This window comes from Odocoileus virginianus, chromosome 18 (genome assembly GCF_023699985.2).
Source record: "Odocoileus virginianus isolate 20LAN1187 ecotype Illinois chromosome 18, Ovbor_1.2, whole genome shotgun sequence".
Classification (NCBI taxonomy): domain Eukaryota; kingdom Metazoa; phylum Chordata; class Mammalia; order Artiodactyla; family Cervidae; genus Odocoileus; species Odocoileus virginianus.
The window spans coordinates 6919541-6944003 of record NC_069691.1 but is presented as its reverse complement, the minus strand read 5'-3'; the positions used below and the strand labels follow the sequence as shown (position 1 = coordinate 6944003).

The following is a 24463-nucleotide window of genomic DNA, read 5'->3' as shown; positions in this document are numbered from 1 at the left end:
ACTGGTCATCTCTCAATTCTGCTTCCCTTTCTAATTCCAGAGCTCTTCGGTATCCCCATCAGCCAGTTTCCGTGGTGCTGAGAAGCACAGAAACTCCACAGACTATTCCTCTGATAGCAAGAAGCAGAAAACTGAAGAAAAGGACATTGCAGCCCGTTATGTAGGTTCACTCGCCTTTGCTTTGGGGGAGGCAGTTTATCCTGCTTTCTAATCAACAGCCTTTTTACCCTCTTAATGTTACCAACCAAAACTAGATCGCAAGATAACAACATTCTAGGAGAGAAAAGTAGTTAATACAGTTGTAGCTGAGTGAGTTGCCTGACTGAAGGCCTGTGTTTGCAGGTGAATGAGCCAGGAAACAGCGTATCATCTGGCAACTAATAGAGGACCTGTGTTCCGTATTACTTCTGTTAGGTGTATTTGCTTCCCTCCATACATTTCAAGGTGGTAGAATTTTCAGTGGCCAGCTAGAAATGTTAAAGGAAAATGTAAAATCACAGACAACCTGTTAAAATGTCTGGATGACCTCCTGTGCTGAGGAATGTAGCACATTTTGGTGGAATGTTACTTCCAGAGACATCCAGATGTGTTCCTATCATGGACCAAAGCTCATTTCCCTTCAGTGACTGCTGCTTCAGATCAGTGAAGGGAGCAAGTGGGATGGGACTCCCTGGTGTGGAGGCACGCAGACCACGTTCCACTTCTGGTGCCGGTGCCCTGCAAGACTGCAGGCTCAAAAGAAGCCAAGAACTTGAATTTTCATGTGAAACCTCCTGAATTCAAAATTGTGGCTTCTTACCCAGTCTTTGAAAGACACTGACAGAACTATCCCGCCCTTCTGTAGGCTGGATCATGTAGCATGGGCAGGCCAGGTGGCACCTGATACTCTCGACTAACAAGCCATAAGCTTTGACTTTTCAACTAAAATGGAATCATCCAGTTACCTGTCTCATAGCAGCATCACGAGGAGTAAAGAACGCAGTACGTTGTAGAGTGTTTAGCACTGTTTGGTGCAGTTCGTTTCTATAACGTGTGAGGAACTAATTACTCTGGACTTTTATCTAGGGTAAATCTGGCTGCTTTTTTTTTTTTTTTTTGCTGGGGGAGGAGATAATGCTTCTCAATTGTCAATGCAGGACAGCGATGGTGAGAAGAGTGATGACAACTTGGTGGTTGACGTTTCCAATGAGGTATGTTTGTGGCTCATTTGACTTCCTGCTCTTACCGGGTTTTAACAATGACTAGTGTCCCAACAATTAGTGTCCATAATGTTTTCTTAATTTCTAAAGGGACCCATAATTTGTTTATTTGAAAAATTTGTGTATTACACATCCTTTTTTATTGTTACTCTTGTCTATGAAGTGCACATACGTTCTGTTACCAACAGGAATGCACACCAGACATCTGTGGTCAGTCTACAGGTCTCCTTGACAAGTTACTTGCAAATTTGTAGAGTTTTTATTTTTGTTGCTGTTTTAAAATAAATATGATAAATTTTGTAGTATTTTTATTGACCTCGATACTGAATATTTTCTGCAGCAATTTAATGAGTCTTATGGTCTGTTCCAGAACATTTTTTTGCTCCTAAGCTATTGAAGACTTTTGGCTTGAAACGTCCACACCAAGTACTCTGGCACTGTGAATGTGCTGTGCTGTATTTGATACCCTTGATGTTCCTTTGTAGGATCCGTCATCACCTCGAGGGAGCCCAGCACATTCCCCGAGAGAGAACGGCCTGGACAAGACACGCCTGCTCAAGAAAGATGCCCCTATCAGTCCAGCTTCGATTGCATCCTCCAGCAGTACTCCTTCCTCCAAATCCAAAGAACTTAGCCTTGTAAGTAGTTGTTCATTTTTCTTGGGGTTTCCCAGGAGGCGCTAGTGGTAAAGAACCTACCTGCCAGTGCAGGAGACATAAGAGACATGGGTTTGATCCCTGGGTCGGGAAGATTCCCAGGAACACATGGCAACGCACTGCAGTATTCTTGCCTGGAGAATCCCATGGACAGAGGAGCCTGGTGGGCTACAGCCCGTGGGGTTGCAAAGACTTGGACACGACCAAGCGACTGACACTTTCCTCACTTTCACTGTCTTTCTTTGCATTGCCTATTTCCAGATGATTAGTTGTAATTAATTCTAAAGTTTTATTTTTCTTCATTTTTCCATAGGACTTTGATCACTAAGTATATGTATATGTTCAGTATTCAAGTTTAATTGGCAAAGGTACTTTGAAACAGAGTGGGGTCACTGACTTGGTGATGGATGTTTGTTTTGTGAGTCTTTTTGTAAGGATGAGGGAAGGACATGGGGAAATGTAGTGAAACATGTCTCAGCGAAGATGAAGATATACACATTGGGGTTACAGAGATGGTTTTGTCATCTGTGGTTTATGGTAAATTTAGTTTTTGGCTTGGATGTGATTTTGTCGCTAGCTTTGTTCTGAATTATCAAGCTATATGACTGCAATAATTTTCCCTTCCTAACTAAAAAGTAATCTGTCATTTATAAAAGACTGTCTTGAGTCACACCACAAATCACAAATGCAAAAAATGAGACTGCTTGCAAGTCAGGATAATCTCCCTGTAGCCCCATCTTTTGTGGCTGTGTAGTTAATTGCATTTTTATGTGATGTGTCTTCCTTTTTCCTCACCAGTTATTTCCTTATAACATAGTGTTTAAAAAAAAAAATCAGTTTTCAGATAGCCTTTTGAATTCACAGTTGAAAGAAAGAAAAGTCCTCAGTTTCTCTGCCATTTGGAGGCTGTGTCTGGCACAGCCTGGATTTAGTTTATTTCTGTTGTTTTCTCTTGGCCTTCCGGCCTGTTAATGGCAGCTCATCTGTGCTGACCTCTGTGATGATTCAGACTTGGTTCTCTGTTAAGGGGACCTGTTAACCAGGAACGCCTCTTGTGGCATGAACGATCCATCAGCAACCCAACGATACTACTCAGTCTTAAAGCAGCCAGCAAGTGGCCTGTCACATCAGGACATCGCGAACTGTCCGCCTTTGTCTGACTCAGGCCAGTTTCCTGGAAATGGCCTCCTCTGCCCCAAATTCAGCTCTGATTTATGTCCTCCCGAACATTGGTTTTGTGGTCTCAGGGAACACTTTTTGTTTCTTTGTTAGCTCTTCTTAACTAATAAAAAGAGAGGCCCATGCTGAAGAATCTTCCATTTCTTTTTTCTCTCCTTCTCTGCCTTTTCAAATGTTTAACATAATTGTTAAAATTGTGTTCTAATTACCAGTGTATTCCATTATGTCTCTTGTTAGAATGAAAAATCTACTACTCCTGTGTCGAAGTCCAATACCCCTACTCCACGAACCGATGCACCCACCCCAGGCAGTAATTCCACTCCCGGACTGAGGCCGGTTCCCGGAAAACCGCCAGGAGTCGACCCCTTGGGTTAGTCAGAAAAAAAGTTTCTGTGTACATATTTTTGCTTCCTGTTTTTAAAGAAACTATAGCAATTTAAAGAGTGTAATACATTAAGAGTACAGTGATCAGCATGGGCTGACTGTGAGTTTTTTTAGTCTGAATCAGGCACCTGGCACTTACCCTGTCTGACACATAGTAGGTGTTCAATAAATTAAGGCGAATGTTTGGACCTTGACGAAAGCTTGAATGACTTTTGCGAATATTAACATAAGCTTATTTGAATTACGGATCCTATTTCTTACATATGTAAGAACGTGTTACTCCTTGTATTCATTAGCCCTCATTATTATTTCCTGTGTGTGTCCTTGGTTTTTCTCCTCCCTTTTGTTTGGGTCTGTAGCTTCAAGCCTAAGGACCCCCATGGCAGTACCTTGTCCATACCCGACCCCGTTCGGGATCGTGCCACACGCGGGGATGAATGGGGAGCTGACCAGCCCCGGAGCTGCCTATGCAGGACTACATAACATCTCCCCGCAGATGAGCGCGGCTGCTGCTGCTGCCGCCGCGGCCGCCGCCTATGGGAGATCACCAGTGGTATGTTGTGAACTTTTTACAGAATAGAAATATTTCAGAGCTCAGAAAATGGCCATGCGTATTTTTACCTAGGGTAGTTTTTATAGCTTGAGGTATCTATGGAGCAACCTGTGCTTACTTATAAATTAAACTACATGTCATTATATTGTACGATTCATTTTCTTTCATAAGATAGGGGCAGTTTTTGTGTGTTATATTCCTTTAATAAAGTTAAACCTACAGAAGTAGAGCAGATAATATAATAAATATAGGTCCCCTTTATTTGCATCATGAGCTTCAATAATGATACTGTTTTTTTAATGTTTGTTCCACCCCCAAGTATGTGACCATGAAATCATGTACATCCTCCTGTCATCTCATCAATGAATACTTGTATATTTATCTCTAAAATCCTATTTAAAAGCATCTATTCTTCTAGGATTTGGAAAGGTACTGAGTAGGATGAAATGAGTTAATGTAACTATGTTTATTTCTGCTGCCTTGCTTGGGAACAATTTTAGGTTGGATTTGATCCACACCATCACATGCGTGTGCCGGCGATACCTCCAAACCTGACAGGCATTCCAGGAGGAAAGCCGTGAGTACCAAGCCCTGTGCCTCGTGCTCACTGTGTGTCTGGACCCTCACTGGCCCTTTAGACTCTGAGAGCTACTGGGCAGTGTTGGAAAGTTCCTTCAGCTTGCAGGGGTTTTTTGTTGTGGGGTTTTCGTTTTTCTTTTCAGAATATTTTTCTTTCTTTCTTTTTTTTTTTTTTTTTTTAGCACAAGGCAAGAAGGTAATAAGGTGGGGTTTTAGATTTTCAATTTAAAATCTCAAGCTTCTGATGTGGAAGTGCAAATTGCTGGGGCATCTCTAGTAGTCAGATCTTCTCTACATCGGTTACTGATTTCAAGGCAATTCTTTCATTGTCTTGGGGGAAAAAAGTCATCTTATATGCAAACCTAGATGCTCAAAATTAGAGCATGTTAGGGAAAGACATGCCAGGCTTCAGAGGCTGAAAGGAAAGAAGCTCGTTTGTGTTTCTGGAGAAGGTGGCTTGCTCAGCGGGCTCCTGCCCTGTGACCTGGGTGTCCGGAGCCTTGCAGTCATGGCCCCCTCCAGCCATGACGGTGAAACACACGGCAGTTGTTCCTCCTCTTGTGCGCGCTGATCTCTCCCGCGTGTCATTCCTTAGCCTTCATTTTACCCACTGCACCTGATTTTTACTACCGCCTGTGCACACTCCTCTGCTCTTGGGGGCTCACAGTTTATGCTTGTTCAAGAAGTGACTGAAGGTGTGTGCCGGCCTCCGCCCTCACTGGCCTCCTCTTGTTGTCACTCACTGCCGTGCTCTCAGGATTTCATTGGCACCCTGTTTCCCGCCTGTCTCCTCTGTCCCCGTGTTGCTGGCCCCACAGCAGTACACGTGCCTGGCCTTGCCGCGCCACCTCGTGTCTCAGGCTCTTGGCTCTTCCTCTGCAGACTCCACCCTGCACTTCCCTGTCGCATCATACACAGTGTTGGTTCCATAGCCAGATTGCTCAGTAAACATTTGACTGATTAATAAGTGAGTCAAGGCAAACTAGACTTTAAGTTCCTTGAGAGTTGAAGGTATAAATATCAATTACCATAAAACTCTGTGTATTTGTGTGTGTTCGGCAAATAGTTGTTGATTGACTGACAAGTCTTGTTGACCAAGAACCCTGGTGTAATTGAAGGTGAAAGTTTGGTGTATTTCAAGCAGTGACTAAACAACAAGGTCAAGGATTAATCAAATAAACTGAATGCCTACAAGTTTCATATAAACCTGTGGAGATGGAGAGGTTTCTCGAGGGGAGCAGTGTGGTCTGTTTCCAGGTACTGTGTGGAGTTACCGCCTAGTCACCAGGCAGGGGTGCCCAGAGCTGTAGTGTAACCACTTCCAGGTGAGGTGGTGCGTCACCCTTTCGGTAGGGCTGGTGGGTAACAGGATGGCTAAGAGTTTTTGTTCCTGGAATTACCAGGTCACACCTAATGCAGTTGGCAAGTGACATCAGGAAACCCCAAAGAGAGCATGGTGTGTTCACCAGGGGTTGGGTTCTGGAGTGTGATAGAGCCAAGGTTGAATTCTGACTCTGCCGCTTGACACTAGGAAGGAACTGACTTCATGCAGAGTTTCTCAACTTTGTGAGCCTCAGTTGGTTCATCTTTAAAAACAGGGTTGGCACCTTCCTGATAAGAAGGGCATGAGGATGAGATGATATGATAGAGGTTTAGTACAGTGTTTGGTTTACAGTGACTATTCAGTCACCTTCTGCATCATTTCCCCTTGAGCTTTGCCCAGGTTATTATCAGTTTTTCAATTGCTTATGCAATAGAACATAGTGGGAGGCAGAGATACTGCAAGAAGATTAGACTGAGTATATTAGATTCCCTCTTCCTATCTTTGTGTGTCTTTAACAAGGCACCAAGACATACAAATTAGCACTCAGTATGCATATAGAGAGAAATACTTTTATTGTAGATTTTTACAGAAGAGATAATGTAATATGGCTTCTAGATCACAGGATGGAGAGTTGTGACACTTGTGCATGTTTTTCAACAGGAAAACTATCTTTTGTGCTACAACATAAAACATAATAAAGCACCTAAAGGCCTTCTTCATCACATACACAAAGGAACTGCTTTTCTTTAGAAGGACTTGAAACATTTTTGCCTCTTTCTCCTTGTTTTGTTTTGTTTTTTTACAGAAAAAAAGCTAGATATTATCACAAATTATAATTAAATGTGTGTTCCAAACTAATGAATAAAATAGCATTTACTTGCCAGTTCACATTGGGTCCTCTTGTTTATTCTGGTGAATTAACAGAAGTTCCTCTCAATAAGTAACTGAAATGACAACAGAGTTTAATTTTAACATCAGCCAAAAGTGGGCTTTTTTCCTCACATGCTACTTATATGAGGCTTTTATAAATAATATAAAAGTATTCAATTAAAACCATTGCACTAATTACATTGTGAAATGGCATGTGACTTCAGCCATAACAAAAGGTCTCAGGTTTATGGGTTTTAAGCTGCTCACAATTCAGAAATTCTTCTCTGCTGTTGTTTTTGTTTTTATAAAGCAAGATTTTTCAAAATAGGAAAAGTTCCTGGCACACAGTAAACTCTCAAGTTTTATTTGTTGGCTGGTTAACCTACTACTAGTGGGTTCATGTGCTCCCAGAACCCAATCTTCTGTCCTACTGAATGCTACATGGAGTGCAACAGCCAGACCTTTCTTTGTGAATTTAGGGTCTAGTTCAGTCTTGTGAGACATCAGATACTTGGAGAAGGTGTCATGAAGCTTGAAAGTGGCGAGTGTGATGTTACGGAACCAGGCCCCTCTCAGAGGGAGGAGGAGGAGGTACAGGTGGGGAGGCCAAGAGCCTTCTGAGCTGTGCTGAGTTTTCATCCACATCTGATGATCCAAGTAAAATAGCATCCTCAACACACATGTTTTAAACAGGTCGATTTGCAGATGTCTGAATTGTTTGAAGTATAGTTCTGTCAGGAAGTCCAAACTTCCTTTGTCTTGACCATCTCCTTTGGAGACCACTTGTAGTAGCTCTTTGTAACTTCATCTGCCGTGAGGGAGAAAGAGAGACAGATGGGGTAGAGAGGGTGGGGGGCAGAGAGAGAGAGAGAGTTGAGTGTATGTATGTGTTTCTGTGGCTTCCTGCACCTGTTACTTCCAGCCCTGTATTTTCGTGATTTGTTGGACATTTCAGCTGGGCATCTTGAGTGTGTATTACTTGCAGTGCAAATGTATTATATTCACAGAGTGCTTCTCCAGATTTACCCAGTTTTCAGCGTACTCTGTTCCTTGTTCCCCTGTGCTCAGATGCGGTCATTATTGGCTTCTTCCTCACTTCTCTCCAGTTAAGTCCTATAGGATTTTATATCCACTGTTACTTCTCATGTGTCATCCTGCTACTTACCTGGTTCAGGTGCCCCATTGCCTCTCGCCTAGATTATTGGAATAATTGTCTCCTATTCCTCCTATCTGTTGTACTCCTAGCTACCAAATTTATTCTGAGTGGCTTTGCTCCTCCTCCTACAAGCATTCTTCAGTAAAATCTATTTGTGAAATTCTCAGGCTGACCTTCCGTACATTGTGTGTGTGAGAAAGAGAGAGATATTTTATCAAGCTGGCTCCTTCACCACTTAACTGTTTTGTGTCATTGCTGAATTTTGAATTCAAACCAATCCAGGACTTCCCAAAATCATTTCACCTCATCCTTTTAGAGCTGTTTCCCTCCACCTCGAAGGGTTTTCCCATCTTCCTCCCTCTTTGGTGAAATCCTTCCATTCTCTAAAATCCATCTCCAGTAGCATGTCTCATGAAACATAAACTTTATTTTTGCTTTTTGAACCACACAGAACTTCATCTTGCACCTGGTATTGTAACCAGTTTTATACTTTTCTCATCATACTTCCTAGATTATAAGCCACTTACGGGCAAGGCCAACATCTTACCCGATTTTATATCTCGGCATGACATCCGTATCAGAATATGTGAATAAGGAGTATTGATGCATTTAATTAGATAGAGAAAAAAATGGATTTTTAAGCCTGCACCTCTCTCATTTCTAGAAAGGTTGGCTTTCATTACACGTTCCAGTACTTGTTGCTAGCTACACTTTAGAGTTTGTTGAAATCTGATAATAAGTATGTACTATAGCTTTCTTTTTTCCAGTATTAAGTATCATTTATATATATATATATATACTTTTAATAGTAAACAGAGGGCTACATTATACCCTTAATGCAAGTAGACTCTTGAAATTCTTAATTCAGGGAGTTCCAAGAACATAGTAGGTGCTCACAGAGACGTTGGGGTTGAGTTGAAGAATGTCATGTTGAAAACCTCAAAAGAAATTATGTACCTGGTTTCTTAACTATTTAAATTCTCAAGGCTCTTTAAAAATCATTAGTTATTCTGGAGGGGAGTGAAGGGATATCTTTTCAAGGAGATTATCATTAAGAATGTATAACACCATCTCTAAACTTGGAATAATCTTCCTGCTTTCTTTCAGATTTATTTCATGGCCTCTTAATTGCTAAATCCATTAGCCTTTGTCTCCCCTCAGAATTTCTCTGCTGAGGAGACTCTCCGCCTGCCGCGCTCCATGGGCTTACAAAGGCTGTGCCACCCTCCCCACCTCCCGTTCCATTCTGGTGTCTTCCAGAACTGAACTCACTCTGCCTTCACATGAAAACCCAACCCATCTCAGATGTGTGCCTGAGTCTCCACCCCCGCTTCTGCCTTGTTGGGAGATATCTCCGTTATTAAGACTTTACACTTGGCTTGGGGTCTTCCTCCACTCAGAGGCTACCGTCATCCTGGGTGTCAGTGGTACGCAAGATCAGCCCTTCCGTAACCTCATCTCAGGCCTCAGGTCACATTGTCTATAATGAACTTCTGTCCTCTTTGACATCATTTATCTACTTAATAGAGCCCAGGGAAGACCTTGTCATCACTTTCCACTGTGTCACCTCCATGAGCCCCACATGCCATCGAGAACAGCGTTCTCTGCCTCTACGCAGCCACAGAAATCTTTGGAATTGCAAATCTCTTCTCAGCTTTCTTACTGTCTCTCAAACGTAGGATACCAGCTTCTCCCCTAGATTGCCACGTTAGTCCCCTGACTGGTTTTCCTCCTTCTACAATCCATTCTCATCCAGCAACTAGAACGATCCTTTGAAAACATGAATTGAATTGCATCACTCCCTGCCCTACACAGAAGTCTCCAGTGACTTCCCGTTCTGCTCGGAATAACAGCCCATAGTCCACAGCACAGCCTCTGAGGCCTTTCTAACATGTGTCCTGCCTCTTCCTCCAGCCTCTCACTCACAGTGAGTGCTTGCTGGCCTCCTCCTCACATGACTCTTCTTCTAGAACTTCAGATTTGCTGTTCCCATCCTGGCATACTCTCCTCCTCTCTATATGTGAGACTGCGTCCTGCCTTCAGGCCTCAGCTTGTACGCTATCTCAGACCTCACTGTGCACCTTTCGTCTCTTATCTGAAACCGTGTGTGTGTGTGCGTGTGTGTGTGTGTGTGTGAGTGAGAGAGAGAGGACTGCTGTCTGAGGTTATTTATTTATTTGCTTATATATTATCTCTCTTCCCTTCTAGGATGTAGGCTCTGGAGATAGGGACTTTATGTTGTTCACCTCTGATTCCCCACCATCTGATGGTACTTGGCACATATCGCGCATTTATTTAGTAACTATTTTCTGACTGAGTAGTGTAAACATTCTGCCTCCCTCTGGCCTTCAGTTGACCATCCGCTTCCTCCTCAGATCATCTTCCTTTCTTGGCCAAGGTAATTTAACACCTGTTCTTTATGTTGCAGCCCAATTGGCCCAAATGGGGCAATTTTCCCTGTTCTTCTCATTTTGTCAAATTCTCCATTGTTCATAGCACTGACCATATGACAGCTTTATTTATGTGAGTATCTCACTGATGTACCAGTGTATCAGCCCCTCAGTCCATCTGCCAACTACCCCAGTGCCCAGAAGGTAACTTTAGGAGAACAGGGGATATGTGGGGTTTTTTTCTCTTTGTTGCATCAAGTGCATCACGTACTGGGATACCTGAGAAATAAGTTATTGACCATCTATGCCACCTTTGCATGATATCATGTCTCCTGATTTTCTCTCTCTCTGACTGCTCTTGCTGGGGTCCCCTAAATGTTGTAAGCATTTTCTTAAGTTCTGTGTCTAGTCTGCTCATTGCATAATCTGCCCCAGGTTTACCCTTTTCTGCTCCTTTAGCTTCAGCTCTCCCCACTTTGTGGATGAGCATACAGTGATCTTTCTGACCTAACCTCTCTTCTGAATCACAGTACTCAATTTCCGGTTGAGATGTTTGATTCCTCACCTGCCCTCAAGTTGAAAAAAACCATACTGTTTACCTCCCCACATGTCTCCCCTTTGGTTATGCCTCCCTGTCACCCTCACTGATGCGTGTTGTAGCCTTGCTAGTCAGTTGGTTCCAAGCCTGAGCACCCTTCTCAGCATCTCTCTCTCCCAGGCCACACATCCAACACGTCTCCAAGTCCTGCTGCTTTGACCAAAGAAATATATTTCTTGGTTTCCCAGCTTCCCACCACTTCCCCCCTCAGCAATCTGACATATTGCTTCTCTTCCATATCCCAGTTCTCATTGTAGTCTACAGAGCAAGAGAAAGCCCTCTGCCCTCTGGTCCCTAAATCTTCCACAGCTTTGTCCTTTCTGGGGACTATCAAGATGTTGTTGATGATATTCTCTCAGTAATGGGTCAGATTTGGATGCGTGTGGCTATTCTGTAGACTTTTGCACTAAGGAACTAGAAACTGTTTTGATTCTGAAACTTCCTGATAGATCCAGGCTCCTGTCCTTTGTCTACCCATAAATGCTTTTCCTTGGTATGTCTTTCATAAACTCCTTTCCGTAAACAGAGCACATTCTAAAGCTCCATGCCAAGGAACACGACATCATTTCCAAAGTGGGCTGCTGCCCATGACGTTCCCTGAGACAGGCCCTGCTTCCTTCTGCTCACTGCCAACCTCTCCCGCCTCCTGGAACCCAACTTGCATCATAACAGGCTCACTTGTTATCTATTCCCTGAATTCAGTGCCTTAAGAATAGAGGTGTCTACTGAGGGAGGTGCTTGAACTTAAGTGAACTAAATGCTTTTACAACTAGAGGGTTTTCCCTGGAAATGATTTGGAAATGGAGCTGCTGATATGCACTAACAGGTGAGCATCTGGGGCAGTCACACCGGAGGCTTTTTTAGGTTCTGATTCCATTGGGAATTACTGGGATTTGTTATTGTCAAGTCTGATGGAACTTTATCCCCCAAAAAATGTTTTTATTCTTTTTGGTGGCTCATATGCTATTTCACCATGTAGGCTTAAAGCATTGTAATGTGTTAAAAGTTCATAATTTGAGCTTATTGATTTTCATTAGTCAGTTACTTGATTGGAGTGAGGTGATCTATAGGTTAAAATTTTATCACAGGCTTCTGAATCACCTGAATTACAAGGCAATGCCAGTTTGCAAAGTGACTAGAAGTGTAGATAGTATACTGGGCATTGGTAATCTTATTTAATTCTCTGAGAAGTATAGGTAGCATTCACTCCATTGTAAAGATAGAGACTGCGTCATCACTGATGTCATACAGCAGGTAGCTGACTTAGCTCTATAGCTCTGAAAGTTAAGTTCTTTCCAACATATTCATTAAATTTGACCTGTTTGCAAATCATAAGTAGCTCTGAAAATGTTTTATTTCTCATCTCATTGTAGTGATCAGTTAAGTAACATTTTTCACATTCTCCTTTTTCCTGTCTTGTCTCCTCCCCACTGTCTTAGGGCATACTCCTTCCACGTTACTGCAGACGGTCAGATGCAGCCCGTCCCCTTCCCCCCAGACGCCCTTATCGGCCCCGGCATCCCCCGACACGCTCGCCAGATCAACACCCTGAGCCATGGGGAGGTGGTGTGCGCAGTGACGATCAGCAACCCCACGCGACACGTGTACACGGGCGGGAAGGGCTGCGTGAAGGTCTGGGACATCAGCCACCCCGGCAACAAGAGCCCCGTCTCTCAGCTCGACTGCCTGGTGAGTGAACATAAATGGACATGCTTTACGCCTTCATTCACAAAATAGGCTGGGTGTACCAGCAGCGCGCAGATTGATCCCAAGTGGGTGGCTGTCTTCAGTGGTTCTTGGTTTTTAACTTGCCTCTTGTCTTCTTTGAGTGACTCCAGGTAGATTCATCTGGTTCGTCACATGTGGCATGTACTCCAGTAGTTTTCATTCACCCTCCCCAGTTCCTGGAAGCAGGCACTTGTTTTCCTGTCCGATTAAAAAAGTTTAAGAAAACTTAAGACAAGACTTCCTTGGAAGTCTGCACTAGACTCTGCACTAGAGGGATGGGTTCAGTCCATGGTTGGAGAACTAAAATTCCATATGCCACTTGGCGGGAGCCCCCAAAAAAATAACTAAGAGCCCATGGTGGTTTCTGTGAGAGTGCTCCCAAGTATCAAAATCTGTCACTTTTGAAGACAAGCAACTTAATACTTCATGTGATAAACGCTACTATTGCTACTGCTAAGTCACTTCAGTCGTGTCCAACTCTGTGCAACCCCATCCCTGGGAGTCTCCAGGCAAGAACACTGGAGTTGCCATTTCCTTCTCCAGTGCAGAAAAGTGAAAGTGAAGTCACTTAGTTGTGTCCGACTCTTGGCGACCCCGTGGACTGCAGCCTATCAGGCTCCTCCGTCCATGGGATTTTCCAGGCAAGAGTACTGGAGTGGGGTGCCATTGCCTTCTCCGGTGATAAACGCTAGCTATCCCCTTATGTGTCTCATGGGTATTCGTCCTTCAGTTCCTTAAGAAATTTCAGTTTGATTTTCTTCCTTGGGTAGACAGGAGAATTTTTGCAGCAGCACAGAGCTAGATCAGTTTACTGTAGTTACACAAGACTCCCCTAACCTCATGAGCTGAGGACTTGTCTTTTTTTCTGTCACTTAACACACCTTGGCCAAGCCTTGCCTCCGGTTGGGCCTGCTTGATTAAGCGCACAGTGTCCCTCGGCCAGGTAATGCAGGGCCTGGCGATCGGAGGGGACTGCAAGGTGTCTAAGTCCTTGGCGCTTTCTTGGCAACAGAGAAGCAGGGCCTTGCAGCAGCCAGATCTCTGTACCCAGTTCCCAGGCAGGCCTGGCTGCTCCAGGGTGATGAGGGCTGCTGACTCTGTAGGTGCAAATGACTCTGGCGGCTGGTTGACTTGCTGGTGGTGGGAGTGGGTCTAGATCTTTGTATTTTCATGCTAATTAAGATTAAATATCTCAGTACTAAATTTTGTAGATCAAGTTTAAGTACTTCCTTAATTTCATGTAATTTGCTAGCATTAATCCACTTTATCATTGTCATAAGTGAAAATGGCTCATTAAAGCCAGGAGGGAACACAATACTTTTATGGATTTCTGCTCTCATGTTAATGCTGTTTTCCTTTCCTCATGAGTAACCTCTTGATGGGTTTTGTCTCTACAGAACAGGGATAACTACATCCGTTCCTGCCGATTGCTCCCTGATGGTCGTACCCTAATTGTGGGAGGGGAAGCCAGTACCCTGTCCATCTGGGACCTGGCGGCTCCCACCCCGCGCATCAAGGCAGAGCTGACATCCTCGGCCCCCGCCTGCTACGCCCTGGCCATCAGCCCCGACTCCAAGGTCTGCTTCTCCTGCTGCAGCGACGGCAACATCGCCGTGTGGGACCTGCACAACCAGACGCTGGTGAGGTGGGTCAGCAGGACCCCGTGCCAGGGCCGAGGACTTAACTGTGCTGTACCAGGGAGCTGTGTGTGTGTATTTTCAAAAAGATGAAATACAACTATCTTACTCAAAATTGTTAAGAGGAGAGAGCCATTTTAAGATGCCATAAAATCTTGTTCTCTGCACCATTTGAACTTTATTGGATAAGGACTGCTTTGTTCTTTTTTTTTAAATTATACTAAGCACATCCAATTCACATTTTAAAATATGAGGTCGGTTTTACATAATTAATACATGTAAGGTGTCCATGAGCTCATTAGACACCTATAATTTGCCATCTGTGCGAACAAACCATCCTTGTTGGTAGATGCTTGTTGTGAAGGTTCACCGTGTGTGGCTCTCTCCTTGGTGCCATGTGTATCTGACACATTCTTTCCTTTTGACAAATAATCGTTGAGCTTCTACACTGGGCCCAGGTGTTGCGTCTGGTGTACCTCACCCTGAAACGGTGTAGATGATCTAGTCCCACCTTTCAGAACGATTAGAAGTAATTGTATTTGTGTAGAAATAAGGTGATACAGGATTGGCATTGATAGGAAAACCCCTGAAGCGCATGTGATCTTGAGGTGTCAGCACCTGGGAGAGCAGGAGACAAGAGGTGTGAACCGCTGAAGGGTCTGCAGAGATTGTAATGGAGCCCAGCAACAGGGTGAAGGAGAAGAGACCCCTGCTGTCCATATGTAACTTATTTTGCAGGATGCAACTCTATAAGTGATTCCAAAAACAAAGTAGTCATCACTTTTTTCCCTTTAGGGTAAGGGTCTCGTGAGGAACTGCTTCTAGTCCCCACCCCCAGCACCCGTTTCTTACACGTTTTACATGCTCCTTGGGCAGCCTCATATGGTCGCATTATTGCTCAATGGCAGAATTTGTCCTGCCCCTTCCTATGCCGCCCCCCCCCGCCCCCAGAGCTTTCAGAAGGGAAAGATCTGCTGCACCCTCCTACCTTCTCTCCTCCCTTCATATCCCAAGGATAGAGTAGGTCTCAGATGGTATATTTGATAAATTCATATTCATGTAGCTGTGTTCTCTTGTTTCAGATGGACATCTTTTTCCTATCAGTTATTTCAGTCATGTTTTAGCATATCAGTAATTTGAAGAGTACTTCCTAAGTTTTCATAAATAAAAAGTGCAGGAGATTCAGCATCTCAGTTAAACTTTAATCTCTCTACATATATGCTCTGTTATTATTTTGAATAATAGAAAACCTAATAAACCAAAAGGACATTTACCAATCAGGCCTGCAATGAAACTGATGACTGAGGAATTCTAAACTAAGTTCACCTAAAAACTTACAAAGTTCAGGGACTTTTCTCCATGTTGGCATGCTCAGGCAATTCCAGGGCCACACGGACGGGGCCAGCTGTATCGACATCTCCAACGATGGCACCAAGCTGTGGACGGGCGGCTTGGACAACACGGTCCGGTCCTGGGACCTGCGCGAGGGGCGGCAGCTGCAGCAGCACGACTTCACCTCCCAGGTGCGCCCGGGCACGTGCCGTCTTGGAGACTGGGCTGTGTGGGACATGGGAGAGGCTTGGGCCGCAGTTCGTTCTCCACGGGACCAGGTGGCACGAGGGGCAAAGAACCCGCCTGCTGATGCAAGAGACAGAGATGCGGGTTCAATCCCTGGTTGGGAAGATCCCCTGGAGGGGGAGGACATGGCAACCCACTCCAGTATTCTTGCCTGGAACATCCAATGGACAGAGGAGCCTGGTGGCTGCAGTCCATAGGGTTCAAAGAATCGGACACGACTGAAGTGACTTAGCACACACACGACTCTGAGATACATGAGAGACTCCCAACAATAGTTCCTTTACCATGTGACAGTCACTTTTGACACTGAATTAGATAAGAAAAATTTTATTATTTATTGCCAAAATACAATGGTGTATATTTTATTGACAGTTTCTTTTTAATCTTGTTTATTACAAGCTTTTTGCAAACATTTATTTCCATAACCATTACTCTGTAGACCTTTGACTTTCTCACAATTGATTAGTAAGTTAGATTGTGGACATCTGACTCATTACTTGGGGTTACACGTTTGCCTTTGATTTCTTCCTGCATATTTCACATTGTCTTGATGTCCTTCATCATCTAAGTAGTAGCCCCAGAGGAAGCAGCTCCTCGCCTCCCTGTTAAAGGAAGTGCATCCTCTGTGGCCACCGTCATTGTCACCTGTTTCCATTCTAGATCTTTTCTCTGGGCTACTGCCCGACTGGAGAGTGGCTGGCCGTGGGGATGGAGAACAGCAACGTGGAGGTGCTGCACGTCACCAAGCCGGACAAGTACCAGCTGCACCTGCACGAGAGCTGCGTGCTGTCGCTCAAGTTCGCCCACTGCGGTAAGCGAGCCCCCCGGGTCCGCCGTCTGCCCTTCCGCCTTCCTGCTGCTGCGTTTCAGGTCAGGTCTTCAGTTCAGGGCTGTGTCCCTCCTCGGAATTCTCCTCCTTCCTCACACAGGCCTACTTCCCTAATACTGTGTCATTTTCTGGTGTCTATCTACTTCATCCCTGTCCTGAGTATAAATAACTCATTTATACAGTGTGAGAGTGGGCTTTATTTTTCCAGTGAAAAGAAACTCTTACTTGTTTCAGATTAGGTAACAGATTAGGTAATTTCTGTGTATCATTGATGCTCTGTAACACAAATCTTGGGATTCTCAAAGAGTGATAAACACTGCCTTTTTTGAAACCCTATTTCTTCAGGCAAATGGTTTGTAAGCACGGGCAAGGACAACCTTCTGAACGCCTGGAGAACACCCTATGGGGCCAGCATATTCCAGGTAACGCTTCACATATGTAGTCTTCACTGCCAGTATGCTCACCGCATGGTTCTCTCTCCTGGTTACATGTTAGAAGTTCCGTGTCTTCTCTGAAATCTCAGTTTTTGCACTGTGGCTTTTAAAAATTTTGTGTAAAATTTGAGCATTTTGCTTGAATACTAATTAGCATCTTATTAATATTTCTGTCCCCACTACCCCAAAAAGAGTGCTATAGGAAACTAAGAAATTTGGACTAATTTTATAAACTTTTATTCTTAACTCAGTGGTACTTTGTGTAGTTTGTGGAATTATTTGTAGGAGAACTGGATTGTTGGCATGATACACAGACACAAGTCTCATCTCTCTTGCTAGTATGTGAGAATTTCATAAGCAAGTCAGAGATTTCCTTTTTAACTTTATGTATTTGGGATGCTATTTCCCTAGGTGGTTTTAGGAATAGCATAATAGATTTGCCGCCTTCTTGACCACGTGGTATTAAGTCATCATAGAGGAGATTAATTCATTTGAATCTGAAACTGCATATATTGAGTGAAAGTATTGTGCAAGGTAATAAAACAAAAATAGCATATTCATGCTGTTTTGGAGTTTATAATGTAATAGAGGAGTTTTTGTATCAGCTTTTGGATGGTCTCAGCCAGCACTTTTTTAAAAGATGTATTTATTTTTGGCTGTGCTGGGTCTCTGCTGCTGTGTGCGGACTTCCTCTAGTTGCAGTGTGCAGGCTTCTCATTGTGGTGGCCTCTTTTGTTGCGGAGCATGGGATCTAGGCTCATGGGCTCAGTAGTTGCGACTTTGGGGCCCTAGAGTGTGGGCTGAGTAGTTGTTGTACACGGGTTTTGCTGCCACAGAGTCTGTAGAATCTTCCTGGACCAGAGATGGAACTCATGTCCCCACATGAGCATGCAGATTCTTAACCACTGGACTACCAGGGAAGTCCCCAACCAGCACTTTTTTGAAAAATGAAAATATTTTAAGAGTATATCTTCTTATCATAAGCGTGTTGTATCTGCTGGTTTGGGGAGTAAAATGTATTTAATTCAGGTTGCGATCTGAACGTTTGAGAAATGCTGGTAGTAGGTTAGCATCTACATGTCAAATATTTATTTATTTTTTTTAACTATTCAAAGCCCCAGTAAAATCTTGTGGGATTTGTTTGTTTATTTAGCACAGTTAAAAGTTAACCGTGAATGCTTTGCAGTTGGTGTAGTTGGATGTGGTACTGGAATTCTGTGAGGGGTACATTTTTCCTCCTAACTATTGAACTCACTCCCACTTGCAAATTTATGTTCTGTTTTTACATGAGGGTCAACTAGGATTTATATTAGAAATATTTTTACCTTCCTTGTCTCAAAAAAATAGTCTTTTCAGTGCAGTTCCCCCTTATTTAACCTCATCTAGACTCTGAGACTAACCCTCTGAGGTGGCAGACGGGTAAACTAGGGCCAGACAGGTTAGGTGATGGTGTCTAGTGTTCTGCAGCTCCCATCTACACCCGAGCCGTCTGAGTGAGACCAAGGGTTTTCATACTGAGAGCACTGCCCTTAGCTGGAGGCCAGGATTTGAAGCAAAGCCTTCCTTCACCAGCAGCGGGGCTTGTACCTTGGACTTGCCTGGCGCTCAGCTCGCAGTCTTCCCCGCCCCCGCCCCAGTGCAGGAGCCTGCAGACCAGCAGAGGGAGGTGTCAGTGGGAACGCACCTGGCGCAGCCGTTCTAAGAATAGACCTTAACGGGACTAAGGGACTGTTTCCTCCTGGGGCTTCTATTTTAGTTAAGGGAACATGCTCTGCTGCTTTTTGCTCTGAGTCCTCCAGTCCTGCCTCAATATTCATGGGTTTTTCTTTCAGTCTTTAACGTGTTTGTGTGTCTCTTTCCCAGTCCAAAGAATCCTCATCGGTGCTCAGCTGTGACATTTCTGTGGATGACAAATACATTGTCACTGGCTCTGGGGATAAGAAGGCCACGGTTTATGAAGTTATTTATTAAGGACAAACCTTCATGCGGAATGGACTCCTTCTCCTTGTAGCACTTTTTTCTCTCATCCTTCTGTTCCCCCGCATCCAAAACCAAGGATTTCCTATTACTCATTGCAGTTGTGGAGTCAGCCCCTCCTCCCCCACTTCCTCCCTGCTATTGAATTGTGAATATTCATTAAGAACCTGTGATATCAAAATCTTCAGCTGTCTACTTGGAAGATCATGGATAACCCTACTTAACAGTGAAAGGAATCTTTAATTATGTATTATATCTGTAATATATTTATTTTGTTTAAAGAAGGCTTTCTAACAATGACTGACTAAATAAAGCTGTCTGTTCCTGCATTGGTAATGAAGATGCGTTGTACTTGATACCCGTCCCCCCCTTTTTTTGGCAAAGGAGGGGAAAGGAAGGTTTAAAATAACTGATTAAAAATGTCACTAAATGTAGACTAATGGCTGTATAGAGATGTGAAATGTATAATTACATATGGAAGCAATATGTTGCTGTGTTGTTAGATTTTTTGTTTTTACATATTTTAAAAGATGTTCAGAAATTTAAACAATTAGAATGTGACAGACCACATCATATTCATTTGAGTCTATTCGGACAACTTTAACAAATATATCTATAGCTTTAGATTATATTCGATAAAAGTACTTGGACTTTTTCTTTTTTTTTTTTTTCTTTTTTTGACTTGTTGACAAGTGTCTTTGTAATATGTTTTTAATTCCTTTTTTATTGTATAATAGACAGATGAACAAATCAAATTTGGCCTCAAAGGGAGAACTTAATCCCTTCTAGATATTTTTGCCACATTTCTTTGCAAAGGGAGATGTATGCCTTTGGGCAGTTTTGTCTAAGAGAAATTAGGGGCTATTTTTTGGCATGTTCTTTGGCGCAGATCCAGGGGAGGAGTCCTCCCACTGTGCAGGGCAGGTCTTTTACAAGACAAGGACAGCAGAGGAGGATTTGCAAGGGCCTCCCTCTGAAAACCAGGAAGAATGGACTCTCACCTGGGATGAGGACTTGCTTTCTTTACCTCCGGTTCTTTCCATGTCTTAGTTGGATGTCCCTGAAATGGACACAGGCTGTGCCATTGTGCCAGAAACATTGTTGTTATCTTTTATGTTGTTGTTGTTGTGTTAAACTATGATATGTGACTCCTTTTTTTAATTATTATTATTTTGTTCGAATGCTTTAAAAAAATCTTTTGAGTCTGTGGATCTGCTGATGTACAGTGCCTTTGCTGCTATGGATCAAAATCAAGAGAACTGTGTAGATAAACTTTATTGTATAAGTAGAAAATTACTTAATTTCATACTAGAAATGGATGGATGCTGCAAGTTGAAACGGACTGTCCATTGACGTTCCTAATGTGGTAGCAGAAAACAAAATGGTGTCTTAAGTGCTTCGTGTTTGATGTCATTAACAGTTTCGTAAAACTCTACAGTGTAGAAAGATTTTGATACTAAACTGTGCATTGTACATAGTTCTCATGCATTGTATTGACCACCAGTACTTCTATAATGGTAGATTGTGCATTCAGACTTTTAAGCATTAAACATAAGTAACTTCTAGTATGCTTATTTCTAATTCTTTGTTTTGCTGACTTTAGTTTTTTCTTTTTTTTTTTTTTTTTACTATGCCACTCCTATATGTGAAGACTTATTAGTTTTATTCAAGGGAGATTGTTAAAAAGTCATGTGGGCTTTTTATTGTTGCTCTTTTAATTCTCTTTTTGTTTTTACTTGAGAAGAGCTAGAAGGGAGAGTGGATAGAAGTTACTGATGACAGGTTGCTACCAAATATTTATTGATTGCCTCTTTAGTTTGTCAAAAAGTTGGCTTGTTGCTCAGAAGTCTTGATGTCCTAGAGCTGTGATGTGCTGTGCTGTTCAGTGTGGTTACCACTAGTTAGCCATTTGTGGCTATTTAACTTGATTAAAATTAAAAATTCAATTTGTCAGTCATACTAAGTACATTTCAAATGTACTTCAAATGTACTTCAAATGTACTTCAGCTTGCCACATGTGCCTAATGGCTATCATGTTGGACTCCATAAATTTGTAGGACATTTCCATCATCACAGAAAGTTCTGTGAGACCAGTGGTGCTTTAGAGTTAGCACATGCATGCCATTTCTAGCCTTTGCAAAACATTCCCAACATGATACACTGAAGTCTTTGAAAGCTTAAGATCCCTTGAGCTGCTCCTGGTTGAGTGTGTGAAGCTTCAGCATAAGAAAGCACTTAAAGAATTCTAAACTTTGGGACTCAAAAACATCATTTTATAGATCCACTGGGTAGAAAGAAGTCTGAAGATTGGGAGCCTCATGGTGGTCTGGAGTGTCTCAGTGATTTAGCTGTATGAGGTATTGAGTGGTCAGGTGCTAAGAATTCGGCAGTTTTCATCGTGGAAGTAACACTTCAAATGTGAGTGGTATGAGTGCTGCTATATCAGATATGGTAATGTTTTAAAGTATTCTTAGCTTAATTAATTATGTTTATCCTTCTTAAAATTTCTTTAAAAGTAATAGTGATTTTTTGAGTAAAAGAAAAATCATTTTGGCACAAATAATATGACACTTGCCTACTATGTTGACACTTGTAGAAGAAAGTACTTGTCTCGAGGAGTTAGAGTTCTTGTTTGGTGCCTGGTGGGTCAGTCTGTGATGCCTTCAATTTTTCTCTTTATAGGGAGCCAAAGCACTGGCCCTTATTCTGGATTAAAAATGGAGATGAATGCATAATCAGTCCTAGCTTTTTAAAATAAATGGGCATCTTTTTTTCTCATTGCTGAGGTCTTATCAGATTAGATTTTTATGTCTCTGATATCAGTCTCAGGCCTAGATTGATTGCATAGCAGTCTTGATGTTATTGATGTTTTAATTACTTGGTCTTCCATAGTTTTTACTCCATGTGTGGCCTTGCAGGGTCTGAAGAATGACACAGATAGAATCACCCTGAACCAAGGAAAACTTAGTTTCTGTAAAAGAAGAGAATGGACTAGAAGGTTGACTTACATAGAACTACCTAGAAATAAGGAAAATCCCAGATTGAAGACCTTTCAAGACTGGCAGGTCAAACATAAAGTGATAGATGCTCACATCCTCAAATTTATGCAGATAAACACCTCCCTTGTGGCCACTATTCTTCTGGCTTTGTAACCTGTGAGCTGCGAAAGATCTCTCTTATCCAGGAATGGTGTGTGCTGAAACTAACCACAGGCTTATAACACCCTGCAAGTGGTTGGTATTCTGCAGCCATGGGATATCCAGAAACCCAGTTTCAAGCTGTCTCATAACCATGAAGTCCTGGGACCCCACAGCCAAGAGCAGGAGATGTTGATGGCGCATTCAGAAGGCCGCGTTCTGGACAGAAGCACAGTACAGCAAGACATTGAGTAGCTAGACCACCAGCAATGCCCTCCGCTGTCAAGACAGCCAGTTTTGTATCCTCAGCTGAACACTCCTGGACTGGCAGCATATAACTTCAGGGATTTTTCAACTGATATTTTTGCCAGTTGTAAGGGAATTTGTACTGGAATACCTTGCCTGGCATTAAGTAAGCAGTTAAAAAAGTATAAAGATGTGGGTACCAAAAGAAATTCTTTTGACATCCTTTGGTGTACTTTTCCATAGCTACCGGCTCCTGGGTAACCTATAGAGTGATGTCAGCAGTGAGCCTAGGGTCTGACCACCCCTCAGTTTTCCACTGGGGCATCAGCCGCAAAAAGTAGTCTTGCCACCATCCATGTTTTTTGTTTGTTTTGAGCTAATTGCATTAATCTGCCTTTCAGTTCAAGCTTCCATTCAGAGCTGACAGTGGAAATACTTTCATTTTTAACAACCCAAGCACATCAGAAAGCCTCTCATGTGTCATAACATTGTAACACCAGGGCTGTTCTGGTGCTAGGAGCTAACTTTGCTTATAAGCTTGTGTGAACATTGTATTTTAGTCTTGTTTGGGTTTCTGGCAGCGAGTGACAGAATTTTTTGGGTCCCAGATAGGAACTAGTAGCGGAGCTGAGCTCTCATTTACCTCTCCCCAGGGAAGGAGGTTCTCAGCTGGGATCTTAGCTATTTGGCCCACAGGGAAGGGGAGTTCCCACAGGGCTGCCTTCAGTCCAGAGGAAAAGCGCAAGCAAGTGTTTTCACCAAAGTCGCTCTGACTGATCTCACAGCAGGCCTAGACAGGCTGGATGCTGAATTTACAGAGAAGGGCACAGAGCTTCAGAGGAGAAAAGTGATTTTCCCAAACTCTGTATTCCGAAGAAGATAAGTCAGTGTGAACCCCAAGGCTCTGGACTTGCAGCTGGGGCCACCGCCTCGTGGGGCAAGTGGGAAAGAGGATGGAAAGGGAGTCTTCCAGATGCTCTCACCTTGCTCCTCTTTGTCCATTTTCCCATGAGTTAACCAGCCTGGAGACTTCTGTGTCACAGCCCATCTTTAAAACTCCTGGAGTCAATCGCATACCGTCTGTTGAGGTCCTGCATGAGAGTAGTCGTTGTGTACCTGAGGCAAAGACCCACCGTGGGCTGGTAGATTTGCCCATGCCTGACCCCGATATCTTACTGCCTCAGGCAGAAAGCCCCAACCACCGCCACTGCCCCACCCCAGTTACACTTGACGTTGTGGTTTGATGAAAATATTTGGAACTAAGAAGTTTTCTGTTCTTTGGACAGAAAACTTAAACACATAAAAGGGATGATTTATTTGAATTGGGTGCAGCAAACAAACACATACTAAAGTACATATGAGGTGTTTGGGTGTTGAGAATTTAGGCAGTAATTTTTTTGACTCTGTTTAGATGGAGCCCACGCTAATTCCCAAATGGTTTCTAGTGACCCATTGTTTCTCCCCAGACCTAGGTAGTAGGGCCATTTCTCAATCTTTATTCATTTTCTCCACAGCATCTTCTAAAAGCTGGTGGTACCCTGGCCATGTTTTGTGTGGTGGAAAGAGTGAGCTCAGTTAGATTTTTTTGTTCTTCCAGGAGGCTGGGAAGTAGCAGGAGAATGAGTTGGTGGTGGGATTTATGTCAGAGAAAACTGTCAGGGCAAGAATGTGCCCATGGACCAGCAGCACGGGGACAGGGCAAGACCCTATCAGGAACCCCCTTGAGGAATGGAGTGAGATCCCCGACACCATGCATCAAGCACAGAGTCTTCCTTAAGACAACTTCCCATTATTTGAAGAACTTCAGTCAGACACCTTTGTGCCCCCAAAGAGTTCAGCTTCAATACTCCTCACCTTGTTGTTTACGGATCAAGCCTTAGCATCATGCATCCAACTCAGAAGCCTGGTGCTGCCAAGAACCAAACACCACCCCCAAAGGCTGTTGGGCCTTCCCAGATGATGAAAACAGCATTTACAGGATTTGTTGAAGTCTCCTATTAAGCTTTACT

At 43.2% G+C, this 24463-nt stretch overlaps 1 protein-coding gene across 8 annotated transcripts in view; it reads left to right on the top strand.

Moving 5' to 3' along the window:
* TLE4 (TLE family member 4, transcriptional corepressor) overlaps positions 1–20652 on the top strand; it is a 151169-nt gene extending 130517 nt beyond the window's left edge. For all 8 annotated transcript variants that reach the window (XM_070480312.1, XM_020903227.2, XM_020903218.2 and 5 more), the window contains 12 exons: positions 41–160; positions 1137–1190; positions 1685–1837; positions 3272–3404; positions 3778–3971; positions 4472–4548; positions 12328–12577; positions 14014–14261; positions 15629–15776; positions 16492–16642; positions 17006–17082; positions 18958–20652. In XM_070480312.1, coding sequence (XP_070336413.1) covers positions 41–160; positions 1137–1190; positions 1685–1837; positions 3272–3404; positions 3778–3971; positions 4472–4548; positions 12328–12577; positions 14014–14261; positions 15629–15776; positions 16492–16642; positions 17006–17082; positions 18958–19065 — 1713 coding nt within the window. In that variant the 3' untranslated portion in view covers positions 19066–20652. The remainder of the gene's footprint in view (positions 1–40; positions 161–1136; positions 1191–1684; positions 1838–3271; positions 3405–3777; positions 3972–4471; positions 4549–12327; positions 12578–14013; positions 14262–15628; positions 15777–16491; positions 16643–17005; positions 17083–18957) is intronic.
* Positions 20653–24463: the final 3811 nt, after the last annotated feature.